Source organism: Brienomyrus brachyistius, chromosome 24 (assembly GCF_023856365.1).
Source record: "Brienomyrus brachyistius isolate T26 chromosome 24, BBRACH_0.4, whole genome shotgun sequence".
In the NCBI taxonomy this organism is placed as follows: Eukaryota; Metazoa; Chordata; class Actinopteri; order Osteoglossiformes; family Mormyridae; genus Brienomyrus; species Brienomyrus brachyistius.
In genome coordinates this window covers 5,722,276-5,742,693 of record NC_064556.1, presented here as the reverse complement: position 1 = coordinate 5,742,693, position 20,418 = coordinate 5,722,276, and the positions used below count along the sequence as shown (strand labels likewise).

Below are 20,418 nucleotides of genomic sequence, written 5' to 3'. Positions count from 1 at the left end.
ACGGTGGACTAAAACAATGTAAATTCTACTTCAGTTTCGCGATTATCTCTGTAACGTATCGGTCCACTGGATTCATTACAGTTCCATAATTCTGACAGTAATTCACATAAAACGGACCTCCGTCATAAATACAATTTCTTTTCGTTAAACTACGTTAAAAGTTTTAAACTGGGGCTATCAGATATGGCGCTTGTTACTCTGTATTCATTGGCATTTGCAGTTGAAGGACAAATACTGGTAATTTATAGTTTGATTTCTTTAAGAAATGTTAAGGACTGTCGCCGCCTTAGGATTTTAAGAGTGATTTCGAAGCGCGCCTGTCATGTCATAGCATATATGCAGTAAAAATGAATTACTCCCGGATTCGTGTCAGTTTTAGTTAACCGTTCAATTCGTTTAATTCTTTTTAAGTTGTTTTACAGCCAAGCAATAACTTCAAAATAATACATCGGTGTAGCCTAATATTTTGAGTTGTGAACCTTCACAGTTGATGCGTGTCTTAAAAACGTCAGATACAGCTCGATGCAAAATTATCAAATAATGCTCACTTTTGATAGTAACCACACCTTATGAAGATACATATTGGTTCAATATACGAAATTTATTAATTTTCTCCTGTTTCCAGTAGGTTGTACATTTAACATTTCAATTGATAATGAAAGTTGTCCGCACGATTTAAATAAATCATATTTCTTACCTATAAAATTACGCGTATTAGCTACACCCCTAAAGAATGGCTTTAACCGAGTAGTGCGTGAAACTATGGTGCACGTTAGACTGCACTGTTGGGCCTACCGATTACCTCCCGATGAATGTGTTTAATTTACCTGACAAGTCAGACTTAATATCTTACTTTTTAATACAAAATAACTCAAAAAGTTAATATTCCCATACTGTGTACGTAAGAAGCCATATGTATACACGTATATGCTCTGCATCGGTATGCGATTGTAAGTTTTTAAGTAAAACATTTAGACCTACGTACAATTGCGAGAAAACATCAGCGATTCTTTACGAATGAATTCCGTGTCGGCTAACCGCGGGACGCGCGCTTCTACTAACATTAATGAACGATATGCAATTCGTGTATCTATTTGTATGAAAGATTTTGGAATGATTTAATTAATCGCTGTATTTTGTCAGCTGCATGAAAATATCTAGACCATTTTAAAAATGAAATCCTTCTAATCGTTGCTCGACATAATCTTGAAAACGGGCTGGTCGATGTACTTAATTTTTTTTGTATTACACACAATTTATTGTTCAATTATTATATCATGCTTGTATTTTAATTCAAGTCAATAGCCTGAAATTTAATAATAATATTACGTATCACATTATGTATCATGTATTTAAATAAAAAAATATGCATGCTTTCGTTTCCGGGATGTTTTATCCTGTAGTTGCTTCCTCGTCTGAAAGACTGATTTATTTGTATATTTTAAGCGATGAAGTGTTTTTAAAGCAATTCGCATACGGTGTATATTTTAAATTGTTACGTGGGTTATTCTCTTGATCAGCCTATGACAATGCGCGTCATAATTTAAGGTAAATAACCATATAAGTATTCTTCACTTTTATGTATGGGCTACACCGGCTGTAATTCGATTTATGAATGATTTTCGATACCCATTATTGCGCAGTTTATAAGGAAGTATAAATAGAATATAGATATATGCAATAATTTTTATTTAAGAACTTAATATTTAAAGCGCGTCGACATTTTTAACATCAAATTGATTCAGAAGTTTATCCATATAAAAATGAAAATGCTACGAAATACACAAAGCCGTTTTTTTTACTATCACCAAAAAAATAATCCTTAATCACTGTGAATTTAACATTTTACAGTATGAATCATAAAAGTGCTAAATACAGTACTAAAATAACAATAGGCAACAGCACCAATAGAATGTAATAAAATTGCCGCAGTCTTACACATTTTTATGAAATTGACGAAAACGTGCAGTTATAGGCACAGTATTCTATGCTGTTAAAAAAGACGTACGTGTCAATTCATTATTGTTGCTCTTGTGTTTTTGTTGGTGATATAGCGTATTGATAGTGAAAAGTGCATGTCCATATCTGCGATTAATAATTATAAAAATCCACCGCACTTTGGAGATCATTTTAAATAACCGTCTCAGCGAGTAGTGTTATATATACTTTTAAAATTATTTTATTGGACAAGGTTCCGGTTTTATTGTATGGGTTAATGTGAGAACGAAGCAAAGTCGATTGTTCATTTACCAAAAAAAATGTTTAATTCAATGCGTTTTACCCGAGAAACAAAGGGGAGCGTCTAAGATTCTTGGGAAAGACCGGATTTTATACATCCGTTTTCAGTAACTGCTTTATCCAGACGGGGTCGCGGTGTCACAAGATAGAGGACCATTACATTCCTTTGTCTGGCTTTGTTCGGAGCGAACAACAGCTTATTGTTCATATAAAAAGCCGGAAGCAGAAACCCCCACGCTTTTATACTCTTATCAAAAACAGACTCACGCTACAATTTTCTGTTCTGGGTGGCGGGATTCTCCTGTCCAGGCGCCATGGAATTTTTATGACTCAGCTTTCAAAGAAAAAGGTCAATCGCGCTAAACTGGATGTCGCGTGCAATGGAAAATAATTTGAAATCGGAGTAAACAACTGACTGACGTCATAATAGACACTGTACCACCAACGCAGCCATCAACGTGCATACTCGCCGCTATCAATTTAATGTAAAATCAGGACTCATCGAGGGCCTAGAAACTAGGATTTGTCTGCCCGTGCTTGCTTTACACTAGACTTAAAAGCCTTTATTTCAACTGAAAGGAACTGTCAATGATTCAATAACCCTGAAGCATACGTCGAATCCCACAAAGGCATGGCAAAATAATTCTGGGCCCTACTCACTGCTAAATTTCCCTGCACAGGACTAATGACGTTAATCTTATCTGTCTGCAAGTCAAGGCAATGGAAACTACTGCGCTATCTGCTCAGCGGCGACCGTTGGACACCTAATAAAGTTAATCTTCTCCCCCAATTAGCAAACTATACCTTTTAAATCACGGTATCCTATTTATTTTCGGCTCTTTAACGTTTACACTTCTCTCTTATAGATGGAGGGCATGTCTCCAGTTATTAACTTTACCTCTAGCTGTTCGGCAATCCATAAATCAAGCAGCCCCATGCCCTTGATGCGTGGCATCACTCCCAGCGCGAACGGCTTTGAAAAAAATCTGCATTTCTTACAGCAGCTGAATGGCAGCGATGAATGTGTCCTGCGGTTTTGGTGCTGCGCTTCTTCACCGTCGCCACCTGGCGTTTCTAGATGGCAACTTCACCGTGAAATGAAAATTCCGGTTTATAGGGAATATCACCAAACTGCAGGGTTTTGAAGAGGAGTGTAAAGCAAAGCGAAAAATGTCCATTACTTAGGTGTGACAGAAAATTCCTTGGTTTATTTTTTACCACCTATTTGGTCATAGCTACACCTACGTTTTAATTTTGTGGGTCGGTTTTTTTCTGTTCATAAGAAAGTCTGAGATGAACCTTTATCGTCTGTTTACACATTTACAATATTATGGACACAGAAATATTAGGCTTATTCCTTTATTGTTTGTATTCTAAAATAGGATTTCCTTGACCAGAGATAGTCAGGCAGACTCTTTGGTAATAGAATTATGGTTTCTGATGCAGCACCCCGTCTAACTACTACAGTTCCTCGTTACACAAGCTGGATTCTCACGTGCGGCCAGTGATGTGTAATGATGACGTAATTAACGTCACGCGGATGAGGGAAGCGCCAATTCTTACACTACTAACAGTTGAAAGCTCGTTTTCCAGCCAGCTGATCATCTAATTAGTGTATTTTAATGAGTGCCGCTTAGTGTCTTAATTTTCACTGTACACGTGACGCTCTCATTACCGAACGCTGAAGATTTGCAAAAATGTGGGTACAGCATGGGGGGGGGCAGCATTGAATACACTACAAGAAGCGCCTTTGAAATCACACAGTACATTATAATAAAAGAAGCAAACGCTGCTTTCATTAAGTCATACATCTTTATAAAATGATACCTGATTTTTCAAAACAAAGTTTGCCCACTGTGTTGATCATCCAAGCCGCAATGTGAATATGGAACGCCGTAATCCACTTGAAGGATATAGAAAATAAAAAATAATAATAACATTTAGATGTAGACAAACAGAAACCTTCACAAATAATGGATTAACAGACTTTAATACCCTGTTAAAATCAAATGAAACTGGTTTTGTCTAACTTATTAAAATAATATATACAGGATCTAGGGTTACAACAGGTTGTTTTCTCTGTGAATACTATGAGTTGAAAGACGTACCAGCTACGACATAAAAAGCAATGCTGTGAAACGTTAAGAAAAAAACACACGATGCAAAAGAAAACGTAAGCAGATCACTTACGACTTTTCTTTAAGTTCGACTATTTTCAAAATACCGAAATATCACTTCTGCTGCTTAAGATGTCACCCAAAGCCCGAGGCTGTGGAGATGCACCGACCCAAAACGGCGCACAGGGGGCGCCGCACTCCATCTCCCACTCTTCCGATACCGTTTCTGGAATTCGGAGAACCGTCTCGGTACACATAAGGGTTCCCCGGCTCCCGACCTCATGGCGTGGGTCAGTCTGGGTCAGCTGACACAGAATTCGACAGCGAAATTCGTTAAGACGTCGTCAGACAGGTGAGGTAGGGGCTGTATCACTAAATAATAATAATAATAATAATAATAATAATAATAATGAAACTGCCCCCCGTTCAAAAGGCAGAAACGCACGCGACCTGGAAGGTAAACGGAACGGCATTACACAACACTGGGGTCAAGTCCGTATTTGTCAAAAAAAAACAAATGTCTATGAAACAAATGTCTATAGAGTTTGGTACTGATAGAACCCTTTGATCAATGCAGCTTAGATTTACTGAAAAGCCGCGCTCTGGATGTGACTTGAGGTAAGTTTATTTTGAATTCGATTTTAAAGACGTATGATTGTGACCGCGCGGGTGATAGTGGCAGAGTTGCCAGCTTCGGTCGGCTGGCTGGAGTGAGATTTTCAATTCGAGATGAGTCTGCGCACACATGCACGCGCATTTGCATGCATGTAACAGTTTTATTACCCTGTAAATTGGTCTATAGGGTTTGCAAACCACCCCATGATTTTGATGTAGCTAATTTCAGGTTTATAATGGAATACTATATATTTTCCCTAAGATTGCCTGCCTGACAGTCTGAGTGTCACGCCAGGTGCGTGAGAGCTGGCACCCTTGTGTGCTCTAAGGTTCCTCTGGCTGGTGCGATTCAGTAACCGTAATCACGCATGCGCATGAGCGGACGTTTGAAGGAAGTCGGTGGTCATGGTTCGTATTGTACGGTCATATGCGCCGAACTGGGTGACACCAGTTCTGTTCGGTTTGCTTGCGGTCAGAATGGCCGCACAATCATGTGCATTGACGGAAAGCAATAAAAGAACATCAGAGAGTGCAGATCCAGACCAAGGTTTTGTTTCAACCATCCAGTTGAGTATAAAGAGTCACAGTCACAGAGTACTCAACTCTGGATTCATTCATTTTGAAACAAAACCTTGGCCTGGATTAATACTCTCTGGACCTGAAATTTCCACCTCTCAAAACCAAATATGACACGCGTCTGCAGTCCAATTTGTGCTTCTCTTCGAAGTTGTGTTTTTTTTGCATATCTACTAAAAATGCATATGTTTCGCGTTCATTCACATATTGTTTAAGGATATGAAGATATATGCACATATATTAAAGTAGGATTTAAAAATAAATAGTCGAGAGGGTGATTTTATTTAACTGTCGGATTACTTAGACTTTAGTTAGATTAAAGTTGAAGAATAAGTTACATTTTTATGGGTATCATGATGATTATGGCAATAATAAATAAAAATGCCGGCAGCAGGTGCAGGGGCCGAAGCAGCATACACAGGCAGATGAATCACCCACAATCCTTTGCAGGTCATTTTCTATTGGCTTAAATTCAAGGAGCTGAATTTACCGTGTCTGTTTACCGCCCAATCCGAGTGTCAGATATGCATAATACATAATTGTGCATATAATTTTACATCGGGGAGTCTACATAACATTCATAATCACTTGGACATATATTGAAACTCATAAAGTCATGTTGTTTCACTGCCTATTTTCCAAAGTTTACTGTCAAAATAAAATGACAATTCCTGGCTGGGGACAAGCCAAATATGATATCACATCCAATGCACACCTGTAGTATACAGCCCCTTAATATTAATATAATGAAATTAAGAATGGAAAGTTGGTCTTTAAATAATAAAAACGTGTCGTCACGCCAACCCTGTGAAGTTAGTTGTAAAGACCGGGAGTGCCGGATGGACGGGTCTGGGTTTCGTGCTGGGTTCTGTCCTTCTGTCTGTCTCCGGTGAGCGCTGGCCGGGCGGTGGACCAGAGACAGTCTAGAGTCTGGGAAGACGGAGACGGGGGCAGATCAGCGGCCACCATTTCTCACCTTCGGAAGTCTTTGTGATCCGCGGCCGCCGGACGCGTCCGAGGCGCGGCCTCCGAGGAGCTGTGTCCTTTCCCCAGATTCGGGGTTCGGGGGAAGCCCAGCCTGCCTACCTTTGCCCTATCACCCTGCCAGGAGCCCACGGAACGCTTGCTGTGTGTCCCTGATGGGTGCGGCTGGTGCTGGGAGTCCCTGGCGTGTCGATGGTGCTCGGGGGTGGGCGTCGGGGGCGTCTGCGCGTGTGGCTCCGCCTGTCCCAGCGAGCAGAAGCTCAGACTCCCACAGAGGGCCCCCCAGTTCTGCTCGCACTGGAGCCTCACGCTGCGGGTGATGGCCTCCTTCACCAGCTCCCCGCAGCCCAGCAAGATGTTCACCAGCTCCACGTATGGCCTGTGTGACCATGGTGAGACACTCAAGAGGGGGCGTCCCAGGAAAGGTCACCTGCTCTCTATCATATCCATACACGTCAAAGTTCCAGCCACTACACTCTGCTGCCTACTCCCTATCGATATATATATATATACATACATACACACACACTTAATATCTTGTAATCATAACTGCACTTTCATAATGCATTCATAGAACATTCAGTGCACTTTCATAATGCATTCGTAGAACATTCGGTGCCCCTTCATAATGCATTCGTAGAACATTCATACTTTAGCAGTTGCAGTATACATTAATAAAGACATTATATGATAAACATTACCATAATACTACTCTATACTATAGTATGCTACACTACTATAATAATGTTTGTTATTGATGTATATTAAAGCTGTTAAGGTCTACTTACATGCTGCTTATGAATGTTCTATGAATGCATGATGAATACAGTATGAAGGTGCAATTAATGTGAAGTGTAAAGTACTTAATATTTTATGTATATATGTAGGTATGTATATTTTACATTTTTAGCTTTTTTTTTCTTTACTTAATATAAGCATCTGTGATTAATGTGTCTATTTTATCTACTGTCCTCCTCTTTTTGTGTTTGTGTCAGCAGAGAACTACATTTCTTTGTGCAGCCACTGCACACATGGCAATAAATAGCTTTAATGTGAAAATAATTAATCCTGTTTTTAGCTTACAACATGCTATTCATTCAAAATAAGGTGACTGGGAAATTTAAGTGAATCTGCATAAATTAATGCGATCCTTGCACCTCACACCATGCATCATGCAATCACGCTTCCAATGTTATGATTAAGAACATTCCTCGGCTGGTCAATATGTCATAACCTAGTTGGTTCTAATCAAACCTTACATCTCCTTGTGTGTCAATGATCGTCATTGGTCATCGGGTGGTCACCTGACCTGCAGAAGCTTGGAGGGAAGACCATGCTGGATTGAAAATGACTTCACACTTACCCCTTGGAGAAGAGGTCCTGGAAGTGAATCATCTGCACCATAACGTTGATGTTCTCCTTGGCGGCGGAGCAGAGGTTGTGTTTGACGTAACACTCACGCTGCAGCTGTAAGACCATGTCCTTCACGGCCAGACACTTGCGACTGATGCAGCTGAACTTGTGTCTCAAGCCGTGGGCCATGCATTTCAGGGCGTCTTTGATGAAGGACTTGCCCTGTGCAAACCGCAAGCCAGTGTGTTGAACAACTAATAATAATTTAAAAAACCAGCATAAACACAGCCTCGCTCAAGAAAGGATTCTTTTGCAGATTAAAAATGTCCTTTGCAAGTGGTTTGAAAATGAAATCATGCGTTAAGATTGCGATTGTTTTTTCCCCTTTTCACCCTAGACGGAATGTTCTGGAAAAGTTGACTCTCGGGTTACAATGGCTCAAGCCCACAGCTGTGACTTTAGACTGGCCCGAACTGCGCGCGGGGGCCGGATGTTGGGGGGGGGGGGGGGGGTCAGATACCTGTGAGTTGAACTTGCCGGCGTTGTGGAGGAACGTCATACAGATCTGCTGCAGGCCGTTTATTTCGCAGGAGTTGTTCTCAAAGCACTCGAACACAGCGCAGCCCACATCCCCAGCGCTGAGCAGGCAGTGCTGGATCTCTGCTGTGAATGAGATGTTGCAGAAGGTGATGAAACTGCGTTGAAAAACACTCGTCTAGTTCATCCATCCATACATACATACATCGAGTGCAGCGTAGCATAAACTGGAGTCTATCCCAGGCAGATTAGGGCACAGGGCAGAGCGAACCCCCTGCCCAGGATGCACACGATAATCCAACAATCGCAAACTATTGGCTCTTTAGAGACAGCATTTCACCTAACTGTCAATGAATTATGGAAGGGGACCTGTGTGATACTGTGAAAGCATGCAAACACACTCATCATCAGGGCTTATACATCAATCAGGCACTTAGCCTTCCTCCTCTCCCCCACCCTATTTATCAAGGGGACCCCCCCCCCATAAATTGTATTCTGCCTATGGGCTGCTCATTGATTATTACAAAGTGTAATTTTTTTCTGTAATTCATGTGCACTGACTGGTAAGTGTCCTTCATTTGTTTGCTAGATTATGTTTTTTTTTTCTTTCGTTTTGACTTGTAAGGTGTGAGTTACCTCTTAATGGGACATCGGCCACAATCCTTACAACGTCCCTAACATGCCCCGATTCCCGTAACCTGGTTCAAGCGTGTGCATAGATTCTCAGTGAATTTCCTAAGCGATTTAAAGCCAGTTTAGGTTATTCACTACGAAACGCATAAAGACATCACATTTAGGTACAGGTTAAAAGGGGGACGTTTCGTTGCTTAGTGCCCCCCGTAGAAAAAGAGTGAATTTATTTCTCAATGAACACAAAAATCGCGCGGACATTGAGGGTTCGGGGGAAGTTTCGTCAAGATCCACGTGGAATGCGGCCAATCATTACAGCGTAATGAGGATGGTCTTCCTCTGGAGGATTATAAATGTAATTAACATACATTACCGTGGTCAGGGAAAGTCTTTTAAAACGTATCAATGCGGCATTTTTATTTTAATTTCTTGTTTCGGTCCCATTCGACCAGTGTGTTAAAGTCGATGGGCATCAGATGTTTTCGGAAAATGTGAGTGTGAAAGGATCCCCCCCCCCCAAAAAAACTGCTAAAAAGTCACTTGGAAACAGTCTGATGAGGTATAGATCGCTTGCAGCGAGTGAAGGTAAGTCTTACTTTGCACGAAATAAAATCGGCGTTTATTTTAAACCCTCCAACACACTGATCTTGAGAAGGGAAGTGAAGCGCCGTTCAAGCGTAGCGACGAAGTCTGGAGAACAAGTGCCGAACTCCCTATTAACGCGTCTATTGAACTGGGAAAGGCAGAGATGTGTTTATTTTAGAAAGCTCGCAAATGAAAAACAAATATAGTTCGCATAAAGTTTGCATTATGATAAATAGTCCATATATATAGCCCGGCGCAGGTGTATAAACTAATTAAACACAAGTGCTTAAAAATAACTCCAACTCGAGCATCTGTAGATTGAGTTGGCCGTAACCTACCAGTAAATGTCGACCTGTCAACAGAAAAGAGCCTCTGTGGACGGGGCTCGGGGCTGACGGGACTCATGCGAGGGGAGAAGCGAGCCGCTGTTAGCGCTGCTTGTGTTGGCATTTGTACGGGAATGTGCCTGGATCCCTTACAAGCCAGTGGCAGTGCGCGCTGCATCGCACACTGCTGTGATGAGCTCTTTGAATATCAAGCAAACTTACCCTCAGACGCAGCCTGTTATTGGATCTTATTAGACCTTATTTACGCGCTAGTTCTCAGACATTTTCCTGTTCATAGAGCTCTGTTGTGACTACAGAAATGTGTGATGTATGACGCATGGGCGTCGTTAGGTCCGATCACTCAGGGCTATAAGCCCCCTGTATGTTAAGTCTATCCCTGAGTATTTTTAGCCCTGATGCCAATCTTTATTAAAAAAAAAAAAAAAAAAAGTTAAACCCCAGGTAAACTTCACTTAGAACCCCGATCTTTTCAATAGTTAGAAACTCCTCCAGGTTCGACACATTGAACTTATGTAGAACATAACTAAGCATTGTTACAACAAGAAACCTCTGAACATATGCTGGAATATCATATCGTTCATAATATATTGCAGCAATCTGAGATTAATATGTTTGCGATTATTAAAATGTCTCCATGCTGTATCATATGTCTGCAAGCAAAAGTTTATACATATAGGCTATACGTGCATATATACACTTTTCACACACTTGTTACGAAGATTTTTACATATATTTTGCAGGTAATTTGCAGATGTTCTGCACAGTTCCATTACTGAGCATTTTGGAAGTGGTCTCAACTTACCGGTGTTCTGCAGCGAAATTCGTCCTTTCGCTTGGCTTGCGAGTTTTTCTTGCGGCTTCGTGTGAACATCGAGGACATCCGTCCCAGTCGTTTGTTCAACGGCCGACAGAACGGCCAGGGAGAGAACAAACTGTACGATCATCGTTTTGCTTGTGAGGAGATGCTACCTACTTATGAAATGCGGCAATTAAAATTTTATGTGCATTTATTAAAATGAACTCCGCTTCTCGTTTGTCATGAACTTGCAGCTGTTGCAAATCTTTCCCAGGACAGTGCAGACAGTGAGCATGCATCCGGGATGGATGCTGCCTATATTTCTGTAAGCCGTGTTGTCATTTTTTTCGTTCCCTTCTTTTTTTAATGAAGGACTTCGGCAGGTTTTGTTAGTCGCGGCCCCTCGACCAATCAGAGGCGCGGGCGGCCACGCTTATTTCGCGGGGGCGTGATCGTAGTAAAACTTCTACCAATATTGACTGAACGTCGGCCTCTGGATGGGTGGCATTAGTGGCCTGGTTGTGTGTTTTCTTTCATGGGTTACTGGAATCCCTTCACATGACATGTGGCATTAAGCTCGCCACGTAAACCCTGTATTGACCTGTTTTGATTTGAGCCGTTATTGCTTCGTGTCTGTTACCGCATATAATTGTAACCGATTGCATGATGGTAAAATCCAGTTAGTCAAATGAAATCGCTAAATATATAACAGTTAATAACTTTTAACGTACGTAAAAGGTAACTTTTCTTGTCACTGGGACTGTACCCTCAAGGGTCTGCCATGCAGTTGTACCCTTAACTGTAGTTAATTGTATCTTTTAAGGTACAGAAATGGACTCTGAGGAACATTTCTGTACCATTGATGGTACATTAATGCTGTTTGTACCTTTGGGATGTTTCTCAGAGTCTATTTATGTACCTTTTAATTAAAGGTACAACTGGATTCAGCCCCAGTGACAAGCAAAGGTATACATTTTTATAAAGTGTAGCTAGTGTGTGTGTGTGTGTGTGTGTGTGTGTGTGTGTGTGTGTGTGTGTGTGTGTGTGTGATGTATCTTCTACCCAGTATCTGTGAATATAATACAAATCCTCAAGCCCAAGCTTGCATATGACAGTTAGACTATGTGGACCCCATATTCGAAAGGAATTCTGTTATGAACGTAAAACCGTGGTACTAAAGAATAATTATCAAGATGGACGTGCTGAAAGAAAAGCATTATTCAAGGCAATATTCTATGAAAACGCGTTGCACGTAGGAATGCTTCGCGGGGGACTCGGAAATGACCGCCTGTTGTGGATCTTTCTGGCAGGTCTTTGTGGTTTATGAGGTCGCGTTCAGCATGGCCATTAGCGTGAAGATATTCTGGCCGTCACACCTGACTCTGCGTAAGTGGGTCATCATGTCACACTGGGATTTTCGTTTCGCCTCCTCTGCAACTCGTGCGCCGATCATCAGTGGGCGATCTGTTGAGATTGCCGATAATTTCCGTCACGTTTCAGATGCACTTACTTAATACTAAATCTCGACGGAGACTGTGCTTTGTAAGGCTTTGTAAGGCTTTGTAACTCAAGGGTTTTGGCTACTGCGAACTTCTGTCGCTGCACGATAGGAAGAATCCTCGCGGACTCTATTAGAGCATGGTTTGGAAGTCTGACTATACAGTGTTACAGAAGACTGTGAAAACAGCAGCCAGAATTATTTGCACAGAACCACCACGACTCCATAATATGTACACCGTCCGCTGCAGATTGAAAGCCACAAATATTATTAAAGTCACCGGCCGTCATACCCATGCCTTGATCTCGCTCCTCCCATCCAGGAAATGCTACAAGCTTCTTAAATCTCGTGCCACACGTGTGATGCACTGCTTCTTCCCCCAAGCAGTGAGATTGCAAGTACGTCATAATGAGATCATTTTTAGTATCACGCACCTTACAGTTCGATTCACGGTACAATTGGAAACGTGTTTTTTTATATGATTTTTATTGTCACGTTTTTGTTACTATGGTACAATAGGAATTCTCTGTATTTTTTGTAATTATGGGTGCACTGAATGTGTAATGTGAGGTTTTTTAGTTTTATTGTGGTTGCTTGTTCATTTCTGTTAATTTCTTTTTATTGATGTACGTTTTTTATGTAAGGAGAGAGAGAGAGAGAGAGAGAGAGAGAGAGCGTAAATATTTAATTGTATATGTCTAATACATATGACAATATATTTGAACTTGAACCGCCGGTGTCATCATGGAATGTAAAGATTTTCAGATGGTCTGCAGCATTCTAGGCTGTCCTCTGCTATGCCAGACATGAACACGTGTCTTATTGATCATGCTGTGCTGCAGGCATCCGTTAGGAATCCGTGTTCTCGATGCACAGCTCTCGTACTGCGGTCCTGCGTGGGAAACGCTCTGTTCATCAAGCAGCGTTGAAGAAATTCCATTCAGGCGTTGGCTGGTGCCAGGCCTCACCCTCTCTGACTTCCAGAAACCCATTCAGGCTGGAGGGCGCGGCGATGAGAAGCACGTTGACTTGATAACTTGAAAATGCACTTCCGGATTGAAGAACCAGCCTTCCTCTGTGTTTTTTTTTTTTTTTTTTTTTTTATTTATCGCTATTTTTTTTTCGGTCGGGTCTCAGTGACGAGTGTTTCCCAGGTTCGCATGGAGAGCAGAATTCCTAACGCCTCCCTAGGGTTGCATCATTCGCCAGTTGCCCCACTACCGCCAGCTGCTCCGGGGCAGCAGATACACACTTGTAAGCCTATGAGGACTCTTGGCTAATCTGAGCATCCTTATTGCATTATAAGCAGTTGTGAATGATCTTGACTAAACATTAAACTTCATCACATGGTCATGTAAGCTTGTAGCATTGTGCAGGGGTGCTAGTAGGCATTTATGAAACGGTGGAACTGTGGCTTTACTTGGGGAGTCTGTTGGAAATAGCACACTGTTTAAGCTAATTAGTATACCTTTATTTCTTTATTTGGAGGGGGGGGCAGCCCTTATAAGGCCCCTGGAAGTAGAGATTAAATTAGATGGCATCTCAACATATTGAGTACATATATTCATGAATTTTGCTCATTGGACTTTTCACACCCGGAATGACAAAATCCTGCTTGAGGGTGTTCAGCCCTTAGTGGATATTCTGTTGTCTGGATCGTCAGCAAGACTTTCGTCCGGAGAGCTTGTTTCAAATAATCCATGACAGGCATTTTTAGAAAATATAACTAAATCTTGAATAAAATGCAACCTTTTTAGTTAGTGTTTAGTTAGTTTAGTTAAGTCCTTTTCATTCGTCCATTAAATGCCACGAACACTACAGTGTCTTTCGGACGAGTGGTTACGATGCAACGATAACTGAGCTATTTTTGTCAGATTTGCAGACGTGTCTCAAAACGACTTATTGTACCTCTTGCGTGTTAAGCCTTTAAGGCCGTATCGCTACAGAATAACAAAATGAACTCGGAGAATAAGCAACGCGACATGCCGTATTTTAGAGCAAGTGTCTCTTATGATGTGCATATTGAGTGGAAAGTTTTTAAAAATGATCTGGCTTTAAAAACAAAAGCTAAAAGTAGCATACGCCTTTGTTGATCTCTTTAGGAGTTTCACCTGCTTTTGGGCAGAGGGTGAGTTGATCTATAATAAAACAATGAGGCGCGGCGCTGAATGACAGATCACTAGCGGAGTTCATACTATTTTAGCTATGTAAATATTTATTCGCTGCCTGCCTTGAGATCGGCATTGATTAAACTGATGTCTGTGACTGGCACTTTGGCTGTGAATCTCAGGTCAGTTATGCAGACACACCGAGGCCATTCTGGAGTCAAAATTTAATTTTTGGAAATGGGGCTTGGGGGAAGTACTGAGTCTGAGAGGAAATTCCGAGATCAGGCCTGTGAGCGACTCCAATCTGAGAAACTATCACCGTTTTCTTCATCTTGCTGCTGAAGTTCTTTATTCACTTCTGCAACCTCATGGGGAGGTTAAATGAACTTGCCGTCATTGCATTTTATTAGAATAATACTCCGGGATACTGGATAAAGGGCCATTATTACTTGGCGCTTCTCAATCTCAGAATTGCACTGAGTAATAAATATTTTCTTTTAGTTTAACGTTTTTTGCGTTTCATTCCGGACTGGCCCAATTAAATGTGACTCTTAAAGCTGAGAGGGAATTATGGTTAATCGTCATCCATGCGTCCGTGTACATTTGTGCGCAAATGTTCTCCGTCAAACTGTTTTCCATTGCACGTATTTCGGATTAAACCTTCCAGAGCTCGGACCCCAGGCGCTGCCTTATGTTTGAGACTTACCATCCATGCAATAGCTGTGTTTGTACCCTATATTTCCTGGAACATTGTGTTGCTTTTTTTGCCTTTTGTTCTCTGTAAAATACATTAAGCAGGAGCCCCTCTCTGGCTTCGGCTGAGTCACACACAATATTTACAGTTCACTCGAAGCACATACTGTCCCTGACCTCAGAGAGAGGCTGAGCATGTTATGTAGTGGACACGTTCAAAACAACCTGTCTGAATGCTGTTTTTTTTTCTTGCCTCCCAGCCAATGCCAAAACCTTTACATAAATCGACTTCAATGTGATGAACTCCACTGGAAGAAATATGTACGGCTGATATGCAGCCAAAGGTTTAACGTCAGTTTGCGTTTCCATCGGCTTTCGTTGCTTTATGCCGTCGGTTTGCAATGAATCGTGGGAAACGGCCCCGCGTTGCCCCTTGACGTTGATGCCGTTCTGTGGTCCGGTCGTCGGCAATTGGACAACAGCTTCCTCGCAGAGACCTTAAACCCTCCGGAAGGGAGGATGGGACAAGAAAGCGTGGCAAGAAGATGACAGCTGGGCTAATTGACTTGCTGACACGCTGATCGGCACATGAAAGAAGCGACTGTTTTTATAGATTAATGAACACTGTCTGTGACATCAGAATCAATTTGGTCAAGGGTAGCTTCTAGGAAACCTTATGAAGTTGTAACGGATTACTAGTGGGGGGGGGGGCGGCATATGTGGCTCTTTCTGCTAGGACTCTGTGGCTGGAATAATTTCACTGTTGGGCTCATGAGTGAGACCCTTAACCTCAATTGCTCCAGGGACCGTCTGTTGATTGCATATCGTTTTAGGGAGAAGCAGCTGTTAAATAAACAAATGTAATGTAGTTCAGCAGAGCTGTGAATCCTCTGGGGGCCGCGGGTGGCACAGGGTTCAGTGACACAGTGAACACGGCAACCAGAAGGTTGTCGGCTTGTATCCAACAAGGTGTCTTGCTGTAGTGCTCATGTCACCTCGACCAGATATGTCACCTCGACCTACCTGGTGAAATAAGCAGCTGCATCAGTGTAAGGACTGAAAAATCATAAGCAGATGTTGCAATTTTGCTCTGTTTCTTAACATTAGTCAATGACATGGGAGCGAATAGACCACTGTGGCATACCGGACACCCCTAATTAGTATTAGCTTGTGTAATTTTGCATTAAGGATCCATTCCATTCAGCTGTTCTATAGCACTTTTTCAAGCAGGAGTTTAGAAATTTATCGGGAATGTTCACATCACGATGTGCGATACTACTCATCTGTGCGTATCAACACGGATCACCGGATCTTTCATGTTGCCATGCCTGTCAACCAATCAGATGGTGGTGATGCAGCCAGCTCCATTTAATGATTCGTTTGGTACTGCTAGTAAGCCAGGCCATGTCAGTTTGGGTACGGCTCGGGTACGGCTTGGGTACGGCTCGGGTACGGCTCGGGTACGGCTCAGGTACAGCTCGGATATGGCATGAGTACGGTTCGGGTACAGCATGGGTATGGCATGGGTACGGCTCGGGTACAGCTCGGGTACGGCATGGGTATGGCTCGGGTACTTTTACAATAGGAAACCATCTCTTTGCAGTTCGCCTCGGGTACGGCTTGGTTCTCGAGGGCAGCGGATAAACACCATTACAGCACTAAGGTCCAAAACTTTATACTTTCATAAGATACCTGGATGACAAAGCTAGTAGATTTCCTAGTGAAGGATCTGAGAAAAGTCTGAGAAAAATTATACATAGTTTAACATGATGTCTTTAAAATGTAAACAATCTGTTTTTTTTTTCTAAAAAATCATTATGTTTTGAGAACCAAGCGGCTTTCCGGAGGGCTTGCTGAGGTGTTATGACAGATTAAAAGATTTCTCAGAGCGCTGAGCCTCGTTAAGAATGTGTGGAATGCCGGCTTACAACATCTTTGGAATGAAACCCCCCCTCCCCCCCCAAAAAAATCAAAGTACATCCATCCGTCTTCAGAACCGCTTCAGCCAGGGTCAGAAAGAGGCTATTCCAGGAAGTCCGAGGACACACCAGCAAGGATATCAGTCAAATGCAGGGAACACACACTCACACACCATCCATCCATTTTCGCGGGAGGTCCGGAGCCAATCGCGGAAGCAATGGGCACGAGGCAGGGAACAACCCAGGATGGGTTACACACCATTCACTCACACATGCACACCTATGGGCAATTTAGCAACTCCAATTAGCCTCAGCATGTTTTTGGACTGTGGGGGGAAACCGGAGTACCCGGAGGAAACCCCACGACGACATGGGGAGAACATGCAAACTCCGCACACATGTGACCCAGGCGGAGACTCGAACCCGGATCCCAGAGGTGTGAGGCAACAGTGCTAACCACTGCACCACCATGCCACCCCCAGTGCTAACCACTGCACCACCATGCCGGCCCACTCACACACCACGATCACTTAATTCTTCCACCTGCAGGTTTTTGAACTTCCGGGCAGAAACCAGAGATGCTGGAGATCGGAAAGATGGCATGTGAACGCCGTTCGGCCAGAGGTGAGATTCAAACTCTCAGCCCTGGAGGTACAACATTACAGCGCTAACTGCTAATTAAGCTTCCATGCGCCGAACTCTGTGCATGATCAAAATCTAAAATGATAGTAACGCCATTGGATATACCACCTGAAATGGGTTGAAGTGGTACTCCCTGTCTTGTGCCTGCTCTTCTTGGGATAGGCTCCGGAACCCCAGCAACAACGTATAGGACAGGAAGTATAGAACATGAATGAATCAATGAACGAACAAATGAATGAATGAATAGGAATATCATGCTATTGACCTCCGGCACATTATAATACGTATTTAATTTACTGAGGATTTTTCAAGCAACGTTACATATAACAGGGATAGATTCTTACTGCAAATATTCATTTACTTACTCCGAGGTTTTTCAATATACGTGTCCTAAGGTAGGACCTTCAGAAAGAGTTCCTGACTGAGGCATGATTATCTCTCTACGGTTCCCGGGAAGCTCATAACTTTGGCTTGCTTGCCATGGGCCCCTGTATGTTTTTTCCATGATCAGTTCCACACGTAGGGCCAGATCTATGTTTGACCCAGTGACTGTTAATGCTGTTTGGGGAGGCTGGGTAGAGGGAATAGGGGGGTGGGTCTGGTCACAAAAATGGCCTCGTGTAGAAAAGAAAAGGGCTTCAAACTAAGAGTCCGATCAAAGTGTATCAACCTGCATTTCTGTTTAAACCTAATTTAAGCATGGTTCTTTGTCTATTTCTCTAGTTCTGTCTATGTTATATATCCATTTGTAGACAAATTGCACTCGGATAAGAAGGAATTACTGTACTTGGATCATTTACAAGCTGTGTGCTCATTGGCTCTTCGGGTTGTGACATCAGCAGGATCCATTCTGATTGGTTCAGGGCCTCAAGGTTGCTGACTCACGCCCCATGAGGACCTTTCTGTTGGTGCCTCTGGGTGAAGCGCTTAGCCTGCATTACCAGTGTAACATCAAGCCATGTAAATTGACAAAAAAAAACAGAAAATTATTTTGCCATGGAAAAAAAAATTGGCTGCAGAGCAACTGAATGTATATGGAGACGTTGGTTAGGGAGCCTGGGAGACCCAGATGGCCGCCTTGGCCACACCTATTACCTTCTGCCGAAGGGCTATTTTTATCGCAGCATAGAAACCTGTCCGGTGTCACTTTGTGCCGGTGGCCTTGCCAAGCGTCTGTAACTTCAGTTTTATTCCGAAGGACTCCTGTAATGAATGATAGAAAGTCACAGTTACTCTCCAACCATATATGAGCATTTAAAAATAAGCAGTGGTATTCCGAGATGTATTTTTGGGAGCTGTAATTCCCGCTCGCACAGTTAAAAACGAACGAAACGATCGTCGTGGTCAGATTTAAATTCTGGGCGGAGGTGACGTACCTAATCCAGTCTTTTTTAATGTTATCAAACGGACTCATGCGTGTCCTGAATGTTGTTTCGTTTTATGTGCTGTCTGTCTGCTCCCAGGATTTCAGCTAACAGCATCAAGGGTTTCAGGCTTCGAATTCTGTCTGCTGCGTATAAATATGTTTGCGTTTTGTTGGATTTCCCGTTTGCTGATGATCGTGGACAGAACTGTGGCCTCTCGTGTCCAGGGTTCGGGCTTTAAATCTCAACTCTGGGTCTTTGCGTATATAATTTGCTTGTCCTCATTTTCTTTGGGTACTCCAGCAACACCTACAGCAGTTTCTACTCAATTATCTAGCTAAAAAAAAAGACTTGATGCTTTTTGTGGAATCCTGATGGTCAAGTGCCAGTTGCTTGGAAGAAGCTGCATTTGTACTGTTTCTATATTGTACTTTATGTTCAAGCTGCCAGTATATCATTTTGTTCGCATTTGTCTTAACTTTGATATTTTCTGCTGCCTCTGAGCTGTAATCGCTTGTTACAGAGGTCATTTTTTTTGCACCGACCAGAAGAAAAATGTTTGTTTATGGAAGCATCTCTGGTGAATAAGTTGTAAAAAAATTTTTCTTCTTATTTTCTTTATCGAAGTGAGAGGGAGAAAGTGTAGAGCAGTGAACTCGGTGAATAGCCCTGTCATCACAGAGTTGGGGGTTCAGTTTGTATTCGTCTAGTTTTCTCCCATAGTCTGAAGATACAGTAGCAGTCAAAAGTTTTTGGACGTGCCAAGCCACCTACAAAGGAGAGTGATAGTGCGGTATCACATGACTTGGTCACCTGACTTAAACATGGTAGAAATGGTATTGGAGGAGTCTGACCAAAGAGTGAAGGAAAACCGACCAATGAGTGCTCAGCATATGTGGGACCTCCTTCCGGACGGCTGGAAAAGCATCCCAGGAGGGGACCTCATGGAACTGGCGTAGAGGAGAAAGTAGGGTCAGCCAGTCACTGGGGCAATTGGGGTTAAGGGCCCAATGGTGGGAACACTCTGCCGACTGGGATTTGAACCAGCAACCTTCTGAATCCAGACCCATGGAGCTGCCCCCCCCCCCCCATATTTCCATAAATGTTATTTTATAGTTATGATGTCTTTGTAATTATTCTAAAATATAGAAAATAGTACAAATAAAGCTTAGGTAGGAGTGTCCAAACATGTGCTTGTGTATGTGTTTTGTGGTGATGGGGTGAACCTGTGCCTTGTACCCCAGCTGTCTGGGGTGGGCTCCAAACCCCCAACCCTATAAGCAGATGGATGGATGGATGGATGAATGATTCAATTCCATTGTTAAGCCAGTTGCCTTAAACTGGTATCCCTTCTCAGAACCAAAAGACTCGTAATCCCACAAGAATCTAATACACCCCCACTGGGCATCCACAATA

The 20,418-nt window shown here is 42.5% G+C and overlaps 1 protein-coding gene and 1 long non-coding RNA gene across 2 annotated transcripts; one reads left to right on the top strand and one right to left on the bottom strand.

Annotated features, from left to right (window-relative positions):
- The first annotated feature begins 4,842 nt into the window (after positions 1-4,842).
- Positions 4,843-7,979, top strand: LOC125720113 (uncharacterized). The gene is made up of 3 exons (XR_007385352.1): positions 4,843-4,973; positions 6,655-6,922; positions 7,846-7,979. It is a non-coding gene; the product is annotated as an uncharacterized LOC125720113 (long non-coding RNA).
- Positions 4,964-11,105, bottom strand: stc2b (stanniocalcin 2b). Its single transcript, XM_048995221.1, has 5 exons — positions 10,785-11,105; positions 8,404-8,546; positions 7,894-8,105; positions 6,633-6,909; positions 4,964-6,476 (listed from the first exon to the last, which is right to left on the bottom strand). Exons 1-5 carry the CDS (start codon positions 10,924-10,926, stop codon positions 6,360-6,362), a joined length of 891 nt encoding a protein of 296 aa, XP_048851178.1. The 5' UTR covers positions 10,927-11,105; the 3' UTR covers positions 4,964-6,359.
- Between the last annotated feature and the right edge of the window lie 9,313 nt (positions 11,106-20,418).